The 15,916-nt window shown below is 43.2% G+C and overlaps 1 protein-coding gene across 1 annotated transcript; it reads right to left on the reverse strand.

Moving 5' to 3' along the window:
• Positions 1–5,842: 5,842 nt before the first annotated feature.
• Positions 5,843–12,683, reverse strand: mks1 (MKS transition zone complex subunit 1). Its single transcript, XM_071327784.1, has 18 exons — positions 12,352–12,683; positions 12,003–12,124; positions 11,812–11,867; positions 11,551–11,706; positions 11,282–11,379; positions 10,969–11,097; positions 10,735–10,839; positions 10,497–10,605; positions 10,207–10,263; positions 9,967–10,009; positions 9,800–9,862; positions 9,508–9,578; positions 9,349–9,418; positions 7,595–7,702; positions 7,355–7,488; positions 7,173–7,255; positions 6,851–6,948; positions 5,843–6,718 (listed from the first exon to the last, which is right to left on the reverse strand). The coding sequence occupies exons 1-18, from the start codon at positions 12,426–12,428 to the stop codon at positions 6,615–6,617; spliced, it is 1,683 nt and encodes a 560-aa protein (XP_071183885.1). The 5' UTR covers positions 12,429–12,683; the 3' UTR covers positions 5,843–6,614.
• Between the last annotated feature and the right edge of the window lie 3,233 nt (positions 12,684–15,916).

A 15,916-nucleotide genomic window follows, 5' to 3' on the forward strand; every position in this document is an offset into this window, starting at 1 on the left:
AACATGGCACCGTCATAGGATGCCACGTTTCCAACAAGTCAGTTCGTCAAATTTCTGCCCTGCTAGAGCTTCCCCGGTCAACTGTAAGTGCTGTTATTGTGATGTGGAAAAGTCTAGGAGCAACAACGGCTCAGCCGTGAAGTGGTAGGGCACAAAAGCTCACAGAACAGGACCACTGAGTGAAGAAGTGAGTAAAAATAGTCTGTCCTTGGTTGCAACACTCACTACTGAATTCCAAACTGCCTCTAGAAGCAACGTCAGGACAATAACTATTCGTTGGGATCTCTCGAGTGGTGCAGCGGTCTAAGGCACTATATCGCAGTGCTTGAGGTGTCACTAGAAACCCGGGTTTGATCCCTGGCTATGTCGAAGCTAACAGCAACAGGGAGACCCATGCACAATTGGCCCAGCATCGTCCCGGTTAGGGGAGGGTTTGACCGGCCAGGATGTCCTTGTCCCATCGCGCTCTAGCGACTCGTGGCGGGCCTGGCGCATGCACGCTGACTTTGGTCGCCAGTTGTATGGTATTTCCTCCGACACATTGGTGCGGCTAGCTTCCGGGTTAAGCGTGCAGTGCGTCAAGAAGCAGTGCGGCTTGGCAGGGTCATGTTTCGGAGGGGACGCATGGCTCTCGACCTTTGCCTCTCCCAAGTCCGTATGGGAGTTGCAGCGATGGGAGAAGACTAACTACCAATTGGATATCATGAAATTGGGGAGAAAAAGGGGTAAAAAGTAAAACATTTAATGAAAAAATAAATATTTTTTACGAGCTTCATGAAATGTGTTTCCATGGCCGAGCAGCCGCACACAAGCCTAAGATCACCATGCGCAATGCCAAGCATTGGCTGGAGTGGTGTAAAGCTCGCCGCCATTGGACTCTGAAGAAGTGGAAACGCGTTCTCTGGAGTGATGAATCACGCTTCACCATCTGGCAGTCCGACAGGCGAATCTGGGTCTGGCGGATGCCAGGAGAACGCTACCTGCACGAATGCATAGTGCCAACTGTAACGTTTGGTGGAGGAGGAATAATGGTTTGGGGCTGTTTTTAAATGGTTCGGACTAGGCCCCTTAGTTCCAGTGAAGGGAAATCTTAACGCTACAGCATACAATGACATTCTAGACGATTCTGTGCTTCCAACTTTGTGGCAACAGTTTGGGGAAGGCGCTTTCCTGTTTCAGTATGTCAATGCCCCCTGAATAAAGCGAGGTCCATACAGAATTGATTTGAAATGAATAGTTCCAATGGTTTAGCAAAGCTGAGTTCTATTGCAAAAGATATTCTCCAAAACCCAGACTTTTCACATGACTGGTCAGGAAATAAATAATACTGCTGGAGGTAGCAGTGAACTTAGTACCCAATTGTCATACTTGAGTAAAAGTAAAAATACCTTAATAGAAAATGACTCAAGTAAAAGTCATCCAGTAAAATACTACTTGAGTGAAAGTCTAAAAGTATTTGGTTTTAAATATACTTAAGTATCAAAAGTAAAAGTATGAATAATTTGAAAGTCCTTATATTAAGCAAACCAGACGCCACAATGTTCTTTTTTTATTTACGGATAGCCAGGGGCACACACAAACACAATTTACAAATTAACATTTGTGTTTAGTGAGTCTGCCAGATCAGAGGCAGTAGGGATGACCGGGGATGTTCTCTTAAAAAGTGTGAATTGGACCATTTTCTGTCCTGTTAAGCATTCAAAATGTAACGAACACTTTTGAGTGTCAGGGAAAATGTATGGAGTAAAAATATTTTTTGTTAGTTTAGGAATGTAGTGAAGTAAAAAATATAAATGGTAAAATACAGGATACACAACAAAACTACTTAAGTAAAAATACTTTAAAGTACTACTTAAGTACTTTACACCACTGGTGAGCAGTAAATCTATTGTTTAGTCTGAACATACACTGATTGAACAAAACATTAAGAACACCTGCTCTTTCCATGACAGACTGACCAGGTGAATCCAGGTAAAAGCCATGATCCCTTATTGAAGTCACTTGTTAAATCCACTTCAAATCAGTGTCGATGAAGGGGAGACAGGTTAAAGAAGGATGTTTAAGCCTTGAGACATGGATTGTGTATGTGTGCCATTCAGAAGGTGAATTGGCAAGACCAAAGATTTAACTTAACAGGGTATGGTAGTAGGTGCCAGGTGCACCGGTTTGTGTCAAGAACTGCAACGCAGCTGGGTTAATGCTCAACAGTTTTCTGTGTGTATCAAGAATGGTCCACCACCCAAAGGACATCCAGCCATCTAGACACACCTTTGTTAGCATTGGAGTCAACATCGGCCCTGACGAATTGAGGTTGTTCTTTGGGAAATGGGGGGGGGTTTAGATTATTCTAAATAATCCCCCCACCCCTCAATGTTTTTGTGAGCCAATCCAAGCTTTACATGACTAAGAGGCCAATACTGTTACATGAACTGGACTATTGTGAGGGAGCGTTGGTGCAGTAGTAGGACTTGTGTGAAAGGGGTCAGATTGGTGTCAGTAAGTAGCCTAGCAGTGCACCTGGATAGTGGACAAAGTGGATTGGTCTACATCAGTCTGCCTGTCAGCTCTCTAGAGTCCCCACCGACCCCCACACACACTCTTGTTACATTAGCGCCGTAGAAAACAAACGCACATATACACATCGCTTAGCTGAGAACATAGGTGCAGGAAAGTAATACTCCCCTCACTTTATCATTTCTGCTCATTGGTTACATCAGTCACACAAGACACCCCAGAGGCCTCAACAGAATATTGTTACGGAGAAGTCTAGCAGGGAAAGAGAGAGGTTCAACTTCATAACTATAGTAGTTTCCATACAATATTTACACTGAACAAAACCAAAATAGATTTCACTCTGACTTGACCTTGCGCTCAGTGACAGGCGGTGAGGTCGGTGGTTGGATAAACACAGACTATTATCAAAGTCAGATATACTCACAAATAAACCTTGATGAAGCCCAAGTTCACCATACAACAGATACAGTAGATCGAACAACCAGAGTGACATAGGCTATTAACCGAAATTAACTAACAATTTTCACCAAATGTAAATACCAATGCAGCCAAGATACACGAGCAATAGCCTCTGATGGTGGGATATTTCATGTCATCCGACAAAATGACACACTGCTCAGCTCAGCCATAGAACGATGTAGCATCCACAGTTACAACTGATAAGTGGCACTGACCTTGACCTCTGGGTCGTTAAACACTGGGCAGGTGTCCGGGGCATAACCGAGGTGATTACTCACTCACTCACACATTATTATGTGAAATATTATTACACACATATAATAAAAAAGGTTCTTAAGAAATTTGCCTGAAAATGCAGTTCAAAACGTAAAAAGTGGCTCATCAAAACTAAATTCTAGCTTGATAAATCAAATGCATTCAAAGGGATGTTGTCTATTCTTCTCATGAGTCAATAAAAGCCTAACCTGCAAATTGCAAAGAAAAATGCATTTAGGCCTACCTTGTAAATTAAGTCCATTCGTCTGCTGAACCTCTGTATGACAGTGTTGTAGAAGGCAGGACCCCATGTTCATTATTTTATTCTGCATGCACACAGCAGGTAAGCCACGCACATACAATGGTTGTAGTGTACTGTAGTTAGTTGCATCCATCTTGTTAAAGCCAAGGTTCAGGCCCGCACTGAGTGGCAGGAGAAGCTCCATTCTCAATACGGCCACAAAGCAAAAGTAAATGACCAAGATGTGTAAAAGTCAGGGTAAGTATTAATTGGTAATGATGTTTCAGACAAGTGGACAGTCCAGTACTCACTGTTCACATGCCCTACAGCTAGCAGTGAGGGAGATGGTGGTTGCCTTGCCTGTCATGAATAAAGTCACGTCTTGTATGCTGCCTCAGTCTCGTCATAAATGTAATTACAGTTGAGGATCCACTCTTTGAACCCTCCAAATGGCACGTCCGTTTCATTATTCCAACTTGGACAATTTTAGAGGTGCAGTATAGTAGTGTCCATTTGTCAGGTTATTTTTACTATCTAGCTTTGTTCAGTTCAAGGGATGCGAGTGCCAAATTATGCAGACTCGCCCAAATGTGTCCAGGCAATACACACACATTTAGGCAATACGCATAATATGAAAATCGGCTCAATGCATCAAAAGCTAGGCAAAGCAGCGACACCTATGCTGACCCTGTTCATTAACAGTGACTGGATTCAGAAAAGGCCATGCGTCAATGAGTTTAGATGATTTGTTTATGGATTTGAGTCGATGGAAAGAAATGCATGAATACCCTACCGCCTTTCCTGAGGTTTTGATGCAGTTCTAAGCAAATTCTGAGCATAAAAAACACCAGAATGAGAAAAAAACAAAAAAGCTCCCCCACACAATCACACCTCCTCCTCCATGGTGGGAACTACACATGCGGAGAGCATGTGTTCACCTACTCTGCGTCTCACAACGACACAGCGGTTGGAACCAAAAATCTCAAATTTGGACTCATCAGACCAAGGACAGATTTCTACCGGTCTAATGTCCATTGTTCATGTTTCTTGGCCCAAGCAAGTCTCTTCTTCTTATTGGTGTCCTTTAGTATCGGTTTCTTTGTAGCAATTCAACCATGAAGGTCTGAATCACGCAGTCTCCTCTGAACAGTTGATGTTGAGATTCGTCTGTTACTTGAACTCTGTGAAGCATTTATTTGGGCTGCAATTTCTGAGGCTGGTAACTCTAATGAACTTGTCCTCTGCAGCAGAGGTAACTCTGGGACTTCCTTTCCTGTGGCGGTCCACATGAAAGCCAGTTTCCTCACAGCGATTGATGGTTTTTGCGACTGCACTTGAAGAAACTTTAAAAGTTCTTAAAATGTTCTGGATCGATTGACCTTCATGTCTTAAAGTAATGATGGTCTGTCGTTTTTCTTTGGTTATTTGAGCTGTTCTTGCCATAATATGGACTTGGTCTTTTACCAAATAGGACTATCTTCTGTATACCACTCCTACCTTGTCACAACAACTGATTGGCTTAAACGCATTAAGGAAAGAAATTCCACAAATTCACTTTTAAAAAGGCATACCTGTTAATTGAAATGCATTCCAGATGACTACCTCATGAAGCTGGTTGAGAGAATGCCAAGAGTGTGCAAAGCTGTCATCAAGGCAAAGGGTGGCTACTTTGAAGAATCTCACATCTCAAATATATTTTGATTTGTTTAAAAAAAAATTGGTTACTACATGATTCCATGTGTTATTTCATAGTTTGATGTCTTCACTATTCTACAATGTAGAAAATAGTAAAAAATTAAGAAAAACCCTTAAATAAGTAGGTGTGTCCAAACTTTTGACTGGTAATGTATACACATGTCACTGCCTGCATTATATTGCTAGCAAGTATCCATCAGGACAACCAACTATAAGATGTTTGTAATGTATAAAGTTTACTTAGGAGAGGGAGACAGACCGTGTTCACACCATGGCCAGCGCCAGGCCACTCTGTGGCGGTGCCAGCAGGGCTGGCAGGTGCAGCAGATGTCCAGACGGGCAGAGGGGAGCGCCAGCACTGACAGTTTCCTGGCACCCTCACTCCTCTCGGACACTTTGCTACACATGGGATTGAGACACGCTCAGCAGTGAGCTGCACACACCGTAGGGGGAAAAGAAGAGAGATGAGAGGAGAAGAGTGACGAGTCTCATCTTATGCCAGTACAGGCTTGATACAACCTGGACTTTACTAGGTAGACCTGTGCTCATCTCATTTCTCCCAAAGGTAAACATGTATTTGACCAAATGATAGCAGAGTAATGTTTCATACAAATCATGGGAAAAGAAGGTATAGAAAGCCTCAAAGACGTTTTCCTTTTTTAAGATGTGAATCTAAAATAGGTATATCTTAGTTTTATTATAAAATCAATTGACAAACTATGATAACAAAACATGGAAAATACTTTATCATCTGACACCGCGCTATAAAGTCGCTCTTAAAATACTGTATCAGAAGCACATATACAATTAGTATACAAAACATTAAGAACACCTACTCTTTCCATGACATAGACTGACCAGGTGAATGAAGGTGAACGCTATGATCCCTTATTGATGTTACTTTTAAATCCCCTTCAAATCTGTGTAGATGAAGGGGAGGAGACAGGTTAAATAAGAAGTTTTAAGCCTGGAGACGATTGTGAATGGGCAAGACAAAAACATTTAAGTGCCTTTGAACGGTGTATGGTAGTGGCAGGCACACTGGTTTGTGTCAAGAACTGCAACGCTGCTGGGTTTTTCACGCTCAACAGTTTCCCGTGTATATCAAGAATGGTCCACCACCCAAATGAAATCCAGCCATCTTGACACAACTGTGGGAAGCATTGGAGTCAACATGGGCCAGCATCCCTGTGAAACGCTTTCAACACCTTGTAGAGTCCATGCCCCGACGAATTTAGGCTGTCTCAGTAAAAGGGGGGGGGGGGGGGGTCCAACTCAATATTAGGAAGGCGTTCCTAATGTTTGATATATTCAGTATATACAGGTGTACATGCATAGTAATAATTACAGACCATAAACAGATGGCTGTTGAACAGGGAGATGGAATTTCCCCAGCATTTTCTTACAGGTGAACGCTGTGCTGCCTACTGTATGTAAACTATGTACGTGTCTATGCAGTGGACTCAGAGTTTTGTTGGGCTGTAGTGTTTATGAGATCTCTGGGAAGACTCTCTCTGGCCTCCTGCATCCGTCTCCTGGCCCTCTGGAATGCCTCTGCCAATTAGAGCACAAATCCATTGTTTACCAGACTACTGTACTTTCTTTCACTCAGCATATTGTGTACCAGCATCTTGACATTTTGTTATTCTTTCTCAATGATTTGTATTTGGACATTACATTCCTTACCCAGGACATTATAGACAGAACCTTGCTGACTGAAGCCTCCCAGCTGGTCCAGCACACTCTGCCTCCTCTTCTTCAAGGTGCTGGCATCAACAAATGCCCTTCACAAAAGACAAGCAGAGTGATGTCAAACAAACAACAGAGAAAATATGGCCCAAATGGAAAGAATCCAGATCTCTAGAAGTCTGAACCTTTTTCATTCTGCTGCTTTACCCCATACTAAAAGAACATAATACTGTAGACCCCTCATAAATAATCTGTAAATATTCAATGTGGTATTTTCATCTGTGCAACCAACAGAAGTCTTGACTTGAACCAGACTCACCTGGCGTGCTGGATACAATGGAGGTTGAAGGTGACGCTGCCTGTGGTCTGTGTGCGGAAGCCAAAGCGACTCAGCCTCTCTCCCTACACAGACAGCGTTAGCTAGATTTGTATTTAAATACTTCTCTTCGAAGTCAGTGTTTTCAGGACTTCATTCAGAGAATTGCAGTATTTTTTTTGTACCTTGAAGGTTCCTGGGACTCTGACGTAACTGTAGTCCTCCAGCTCAGGGGATCCACCAATGAAGAAGCGTCTCAGTTCTGACACTGTTCCCGTCTGGAGTGGTCTCCACGTATGACATGTTATTGTATGCTTCCCTATGGAATACAGACACACACAGCCAGAGTAGATCATAATTTACGCTACTTTCAGAAAACAATTCTGACTGTCATTGAACAGCACCATGCTCTATACACATCTTACCAGGGGTGGAAGGAAGGACCAGGTAGCCATAGCCTTCATTTCTGTAGCGCTGCCAGAAGTCCAGGGAGAGGACTTTGAAGTACAGAACTGGCCATTGGGGGAGGGATTCTATGACAAAATAATTAGCAGGAAAATTAAAGAAATGCCATATGAAGAAATGCTATGATAAAATGCATGGAGCCCTGAAAATGCCTGGTACAAATACAATTTTATAATAATTATGTTTAGGAATACAATATAAATTAAATATTTATTTTGATATAAATACAATATAATAGTGCATTTGTAAAGTATTCAGACCCCTTCACTTTTTCCACATTTTGTTACGTTACAGCCTTATTCTAAAATTGATTCCAATGTTTTTTTCCATCAATCTACACACAATACCCCATAATGACAAAGTAAAAAGAGGGCTTTAGAAACGTTTCTAAATAAATAAAATTTACATAAGTATTCAGACCCTTTACTCAGTACTTTGTTTAAACACCTATGGCAGCAATTACAGTATTTTTGGGTATGACGCTACAAGCTTGGCACACCTGTATTTGAGTTTATACCATTCTTCTCTGCAGATCCTCTCAAGCTCTGTCAGGTTGGATGGGGAGCGTTGCTGCACAGCTAATTTCAGGTCTCTCCAGAGATGTTCGATCAGGTTCAAGTCCGGGCTTTGGCTGGGCCACTCAAGGACATTCAGAGACTTGTCCCAAAGCCACTCCTGCGTTGTCCTGTTGGAAGGTGAACCGTCTGAGGTCCTGAGCGCTCTGGAGCAGGTTTGCGTCAAGGATCTCTCTGTACTTTGCTCCGTTCATCTTTCCCTCAAGCCTGATTAGTCTCCCAGTCCCTGCCGCTGAAAAACAGCCCCACAGCATGATGCTGCCACCACCACGCTTGGCCAAGTGATGAGCGGTGCCTGGTTTCCTCCAGGCGTGACGCTTGGCATTCAGGCCAAAGAGTTGAATCTTGGTTTCATCAGACCAGAGGATCTTGTTTCTCATGCTCTTAGAGTCCTTTAGGTGCCTTTAGGTGCAAACTCCAAGCGAGCTGTCATGTGCCTTTTATTGAGGAGTGGCTTCCGTCTGGCCTCTCTACCATAAAGGCCCGATTGGGGGAGTGCTGCAGAGATGGTTGTCTTTCTGGAAGTTTCTCCCATCTCCACAGAGGAACTCTGGAGCTCTGTCAGAGTGACCATAGGGTTCTTGGTCACCTCCCTGACCAAGGCTCTTCGTCCCCGATTGCTCAGTTTGGCCGGGCAGCCAGCTCTAGGAAGAGTTTTGGGGGTTCCAAACTTCTTCTATTTAACAATGATGGATGCCACTGTGTTTTTGGGGACCTTCAATGCTGCAGAAATGTTTTGGTACCCTCCCCAGATCTGTGCCTCGACACAATCCTGTGTCTGAGCTCTACGGACAATTCCTTCGACCTTATGGCTCAGTTTTTGCTCTGACATGCACTGTCAATTGTGGGACCTTATATAGACAGGTGTGTGTCTTTCCAAATCATGTCCAATCAATTGAATTTACCACAGGTGGACTCCAATCAAGTTGTAGAAACATCTCAAGGACAATCAATGGAAACAGGATGCAACTGAGCTCAATTTCGAGTCTCATAGCAAAGGATATGAATAGGATCGGTTTTCACTTTGTCATTATGGGTTATTGTGTGTAGATTGATTAGGGGAAAAAATATTTCATCCATTTTAGATTAAGGCTGTAACGTAACAAAATGTGGAAAGAGGGAATACAATGCAAATTCACCCTCTGTCTCATCCTCTCTCCTGAAGAATGCCTCAAAGCTGAAAGGGTAGCTGAAGAAAGCCACGTCGTCCTGCAAGCATAATAAAAGCATGTTCAGATATTTGCCTATGTCTGTAATAAGAACATAGATTAATGTGAAGACCTGAAGTATGTCCCCACCTTTCCTATGGTCTTTGTGCGACATGTCTGAGTCACGCCAGAGAGAGAGTGGAATGGCAGAGTGGACCAATCTAGGCAGGACAGGAAAGGTAGGGTTAGTTGAAAACAGCTTGTTAAAAACAACCAGCTATATTCTCTAAAGAGACAGGAATTTAGTTGTAAATAGAGCGTACAAAGTTAAATGATGTAAAAGACATACAGTATATTGACAATATGTGTAATAGTATATTGATAATATGTGTAAGAAGTGGGATATTTTTCTCCATAAAGGTGACAGTTTATTTTGACTCACTGTGGGGCAGCTCCAGAAAAAAGTGGACGTATAAGTTGTCATATTCAAAGCCTTTGGCTGAGTCTGGAGAGCAGAGAAATGGTCACTACAGGAGACTTAAGGAAGTGTCTATTTTAAAATACAGTATATTGAAAAGTCATATTATAACTGTCTCTCCCATTACTTACCTATTTCTCCATTCACCAACAGACGCAGAATTCCAGGGGGTGGCTGAAGGACACAAACACATAGATTTAATCCATCCCATAATTTCATACATTGACTTGGCGTTTCACCAAAACCCTGAAATGTATGGGTTTCTGAGCATTAGTGCTTAATTGAATGACCAAATACTGAGCTAATACCGCAGATGACCTTCGCTGATTAAACAACTTGTGTTAAGGATCTGTCACAGACTACATACATACCATTTCAAAGTCCTGGCCAACCAAGCTGTTGAGGTAGTCTTTATGACGTACATAAAGCTGAAAGGAGAAAAAGACAGGAGAGGTCATCATCATAGAAAAGACTAACCTGCCTGAAAGGCTATAATAATATTTCATCAGTGTACTGTATGTACATGCATAAGGACAAATCTGACATTAGGCCACTTTGGGTTACAAAACCATCTGCCAAGTTTTCAATTTGGGGTGAACTATAATACAAGTATTATTACAGTGCATCAACAGTGAATAACACTACACACTCAGTCACTCACGTCTTTATACATGCGCTGTTCCCGTTCCTTCTCCTCTGGTCTGATGCCTTCTGACACGTTCTCTAGGGTTAGACGCCACACTTCCCTCTTCTCCCCCTCCGTCTCAACTCTGGGCACAAACACACAGTATCATAACACAGTCAATGGCTTGTACTGTATGTATTCTGCTCCCAAGTGAGTGACCCTTATTTGAGCTAGGGGTAAAACATTTTGACTTCAGCGGGTGCGGGTCACTTGCCTGTAGGGCTCCTTGGCTTTGTTGAAGTCTGGTTTGATGGTAACCACTCCATTTCCATCTGCTCTTATCGTGCACAACAAGCATTCCTTCTCCTTTTGGCCAAGTCTGAGGAATACAAGAATACAATGGCACTTTTCAATTCCTGAATTGGAATGTACTTCAAAGTTATTACATACAAAGCAGTGTAATAAGTGCATAGGCTACATAGTGGTTTTTCCCCCTTGTGCTACTCACTTGCCTGGTGGTCCCAGGTCCCCCATGATGTGCATGGTCTGTACAGGTGTGTTGACCACGTGGCTGGTCTTCATAAAGTCCTCCGAGGGCTCCCAGGTAATCAGCCTGGACTTGGGGACGGTGCTGTCACTGCAGACCAACAGAATACCACAAACACATTTTGCATATAAGGGTATGGTGTAATGAACATTCCAATATGAACATACCGGTACACTGTTTGTCTTCAAAGCAGCACATTATGCTTCAATGTTGGTTCAATTTCATTCACTTTAATAATAATAATAATTCACTTTGGTGAGTAACAGGGACCTACACTGGGCGTCTGTCCTGGCGTCTATGTCTGACGTTGGCCATCCTTTCTGCCAGGAAGGTAGGATTGGACTTGACCTGCGTCACCATACTCTGGGAATGCTGTAATGAGTATATCAAAAAGAGCTTTAAAACACTAACGTTTCTTTGGGACAGAAATTAGGTAAATGCTACTACAATACTGGACAACCCACTCCTCTTGAGGATTTACATCTGTCCAGGATGGATTGTTTTGAAAAACATTAATGAAATGGAGATTCAGTAGAAACCCACCCCTTCCCAATTGGTGAAGCGGTCAAAATCGGTGTAGGTAAAAATCCTGCGGTTCCGTCTGCCCCTGGTCCGCTCCAGAGCCATGATCTCTGTGTGGTATTGTCTCTCCAGTGGAGTCTGGCATACTGACTCACTCTGAAACAAAACCACTTCATACTGCACGCACGCACGCACACACACACACACAACTTACTATGCAACATCAAACTATTATAAACTGTAAACTCTTATTTGTTATAAGGACACTGGTAGAGGACCTACCTGACTGAACAGCTTCTCCTGCCAGCCTACCACCAACTCCTCCTCATCATCTCCGGCTGAAAACAAAACCAAGATGTTCTGGTCCATATCTAGCAACCACGAAAATAACATCTACTCAACTAAGAAGCATCTAACATCATCTTTATTTTTCAAAACATCATCTTTCTGTTTGAAAAATGTGTTATTAATACCTGATTGAGCCTGTGAGTTGAGGGTGTCCAGCTCAATGCCTCCCCTCTCCTGTTGAGTCAAAACCTGCTGCTGAAGGTGTTGGGAGAGGGCTGCTGTGGAGGTGACTCTCTGAATACGGATCCTGTAAACATCATTGTAAATATAAACAAAGTAAACAGGATTCTAGCTAGCTAAATGCCATGTTTTCATAGCAAACTCAAGGATCAGGTCAAGCACGGAATGTGGTTAGTCATCGTTATTGGGTGTTCATCATCTGCTTTCAGAGTTAACGTCATTAGCTTACGACAGTGTCTTGCTTGTATGGCAATGTAAGGAATAAAAGCCACACAAAAGCTGACTGCAACTTACTTAATTTGAAGGTTTTTGACAGCGTCCCTGGAACGATAGACAGCTTCTCCCGTGTCGGTGCTCCAGCCGTCTGCCATGTTGTTACGTTGGGAACTTATTTCTTGATGCTTGCTAGCTAGGTTAGCTAGCTATGCTGCAGTTGGTGGCTTAATAAATATTATTCTTAGCTAAATAGGAAGCTAACGTTTGCTTAACTAGCAACATACACACGCGCGCTATGTATCTAGCAGAAAGATGGTTAGCAGCAGGCAATTTACTAGCTAGCCAATTTTGTCGCTAGTAGGCCTACTTTCACAAGCGTCTGCTTGTTGCATGGTAACAACAGTCTGCCCGTCTGGTTGGGTTTCTGGCGAGCAATCCAACTATTTATTGGTTCACTACCGCCACCTACCGTGGGATACAGTCCAGAACAGCAGAATTAAACCCCCCACTGATTACAGGTGAGGTAATATCAGTACAATAATATACCCTTGCTGTAAAAAGTTTAAGAACCCCTGATGTAATTAATTAAGACAAATCTGTCTGACACAAATAATTGGAATTTAATCTGCTCTCTCCACTGGCTTCCAGTTGAAGCTCGCATCCGCTACAAGACCATGGTGCTTGCCTACGGAGCTGTGAGGGGAACGGCACCTCCGTACCTTCAGGCTCTGATCAGGCCCTACACCCAAACAAGGGCACTGCGTTCATCCACCTCTGGCCTGCTCGCCTCCCTACCTCTGAGGAAGTACAGTTCCCGCTCAGCCCAGTCAAAACTGTTCGCTGCTCTGGCACCCCAATGGTGGAACAAACTCCCTCACGACGCCAGGTCAGCGGAGTCAATCACCACCTTCCGGAGACACCTGAAACCCCACCTCTTTAAGGAATACCTAGGATAGGATAAAGTAATCCTTCTAACCCCCCCCCCCCCCCTTAAAAGAGTTAGATGCACTATTGTAAAGTGGTTGTTCCACTGGATATCATAAGGTGAATGCACCAATTTGTAAGTCGCTCTGGATAAGAGCGTCTGCTAAATGACTTAAATGTAAATGTAATGGAATTTAAAAAGCTTTATTGGAAATACACGTTTCAAACAGCACAATGCAAGTACAGATGAGTGTAGCTACATCAGATACATGCTAATTTAGTTTAAATGTGATGCAGTCCTCCAGTCCCAGTTCATTTGCACTCTTTTGACATGCTTCAGACCAGATGCATGCTCCACTTCAGTGTACAATGGTTCTGAATTTGCATATCAATGTGTTTGAAGCTTTCACGTTCTGCATCTCTCTGCTGTCTTTCATCTGAAGCCATATCCTCCAGGGTCTAAACAGGTGTAGATTTCCATCTCTGTGTCGGAGACCAGATATTGCAAGGAGACCAGGAAGGGGCCCTCTTCTCTTCCCTTTGGCCATAGGAGACCTAAGACCCCAATACCAGTGACACTACCCTAAGGTTAGTGCTGTCCTTTGGATGAGACTGTGGAGACAGAGGTCTTATCTCTCTGTGGTTACTAAAGATGTCATGCACTTATGGCACGAGTAGAGGTGTTGACCCTGCTTCTCCTGGCTATATTTCCAAGCCTAAACATGTACATCCAACTCATTATCATAGGCTGTATGGGGATCAATATCTTTTTTTGTGTTAATAATGCTGCATGTCTCAAAATATAAGAATGAGACCAATATATGTATATTGCTAATCATAGTTCCTGTCTCTGAAATTACATTTGTGTGTGTTGTAGGAATAACCAATACTCAAAATCTGTGTGTGTGTGTGTGTGTGTGTGTGTGTGTGTGTGTGTGTGTGTGTGTGTGTGTGTGTGTGTGTGTGTGTGTGTGTGTGTGTGTGTGTGTGTGTGTGTGTGTGTGGTAGAAGTAATAGTTGGCCATTATTTCTTTGAACATCTCAGTTTGGGCAGCAGCCACTGAAGAAACCTGTCAATCAAAAACCACAGGAGAATAAATAGTATTATAAACTGGGTGGTTCGATCCCTGAATGCTGATAGGCTGAAAGCCGTGGTATATTTAAGCAATAAGGCAGGGGGGGGTGTGGTATATGGCCAATATACCACAGCTAAGGGCTGTACTTATGCACAACACAACACAGAGTGCCTGGATACAGCCCTTAGCTGTGGTATATTGGCCATATACCACAAACCCCCACGGTTTCTTATTGCTATTATGAACTGGTTAACAACGTAATTAGAGCAGTAAAATTAAATGCTTTGTCATACCTGTGGTACACGGTCTGATATACTACGGCTGTCAGCCAATCAGCATTCAGGGCTCGAACCACCCAGTTTATAACAGACCGTATACCACGGGTATGACAAAACATTTATTTTTACTGCTCTAATTACGTTGGTAACCAGTTAATAATAGCAATAAGGAACCTCGGGGGTTTGTGGTATATGGCCAATATACCACGGCTAAGAGCTGTATCCAGGTACTCCGTGTTGCGTCGTGCGTAAGAACAGCCCTTAGCCGTGATATATTGGCCATATACCACACCTCCTCGTGCCTTATTGCTTAAGTTTGCACTTACACATCAGATAGCTGCTCTTTCTCTGCTACCTCATTATATTTCTCTAATTCTCTAGTATAGTATTCCCTGGTTATGGTCCACTTCCCCCTCCTCTATTTCCTCACCTCTTCCTCAGACTCTTCTTTTCCTCTTTCTTGTCCTCCTCCTTACTTTCTCCAACATTTCCCATCTGTTGCATCTTACTGGCCTTCTCTTGTTTCACTACTTTTTTGGCCTTGCCCTTCTTTTTCTTATTGACCTTCCCTTCCTGAATATTTTGGACAAGGAGATAAAGTAATGTAAGCTTATGGTTTCTCTTCTCTTGAGCTATACTATACTATAGAAGGACTTATGCTATACTATAGAAGGACTTACGGCCAATATTCCCTTCTTGTATTTCCTCTCACCTGTGTGGCCACTCCAGCCATTTCCTGTAGCAGCTTCCTGCCGGTCTCGCTCAGGTTGGTGATGGGAGCCAGGCGAGGGCTGTGGCGGTATGGGAAGTTCTCTGGTCGGAGCGGAGCGATAATGACAGGGCTGAGAAGAGTCAGAGGCCTTGGGACATTTACTGGGTAGGGAGAGCCTACAGCAGAGGGCAGGGCGCGTAGTGCTTCAGCCAGGGTCCGGTGTGCTGAGGTCACAAGAGGAGAGAGGCCATTCTTGACAGATACAGGACCTGAGACCTTCCCTGGGCCCTGTAGGACCAGAAAGTAAAGTAACATATAGGAAAATGCTATGTTCAACACAATCTGTGGAAATACTTTCTAACTACTCTATACACATTGCAGATACATGACTACACTCAATAAGTAATTGTCTGCATCATTTCCAATCCCCCATTTATATATATACATGTTTTTAATATGCAGAACTTACCAGGAAGTCTGACTCATCGAAGGAGTGGAGAGACAGATCATCATCCTCGTCCATATCCCTCACGTCAAGCTTTGTCACCTTTCCATTCTCAACTTTCAGCAGCGGTGTTCTCCTTTCATGATCCTCATCATCACACTGTGTATCAGAGTCAACTAGTCAGAGACCATCGTCCTCACAGTGATGT

This window comes from Salvelinus alpinus, chromosome 1 (genome assembly GCF_045679555.1).
Source record: "Salvelinus alpinus chromosome 1, SLU_Salpinus.1, whole genome shotgun sequence".
Classification (NCBI taxonomy): Eukaryota; Metazoa; Chordata; class Actinopteri; order Salmoniformes; family Salmonidae; genus Salvelinus; species Salvelinus alpinus.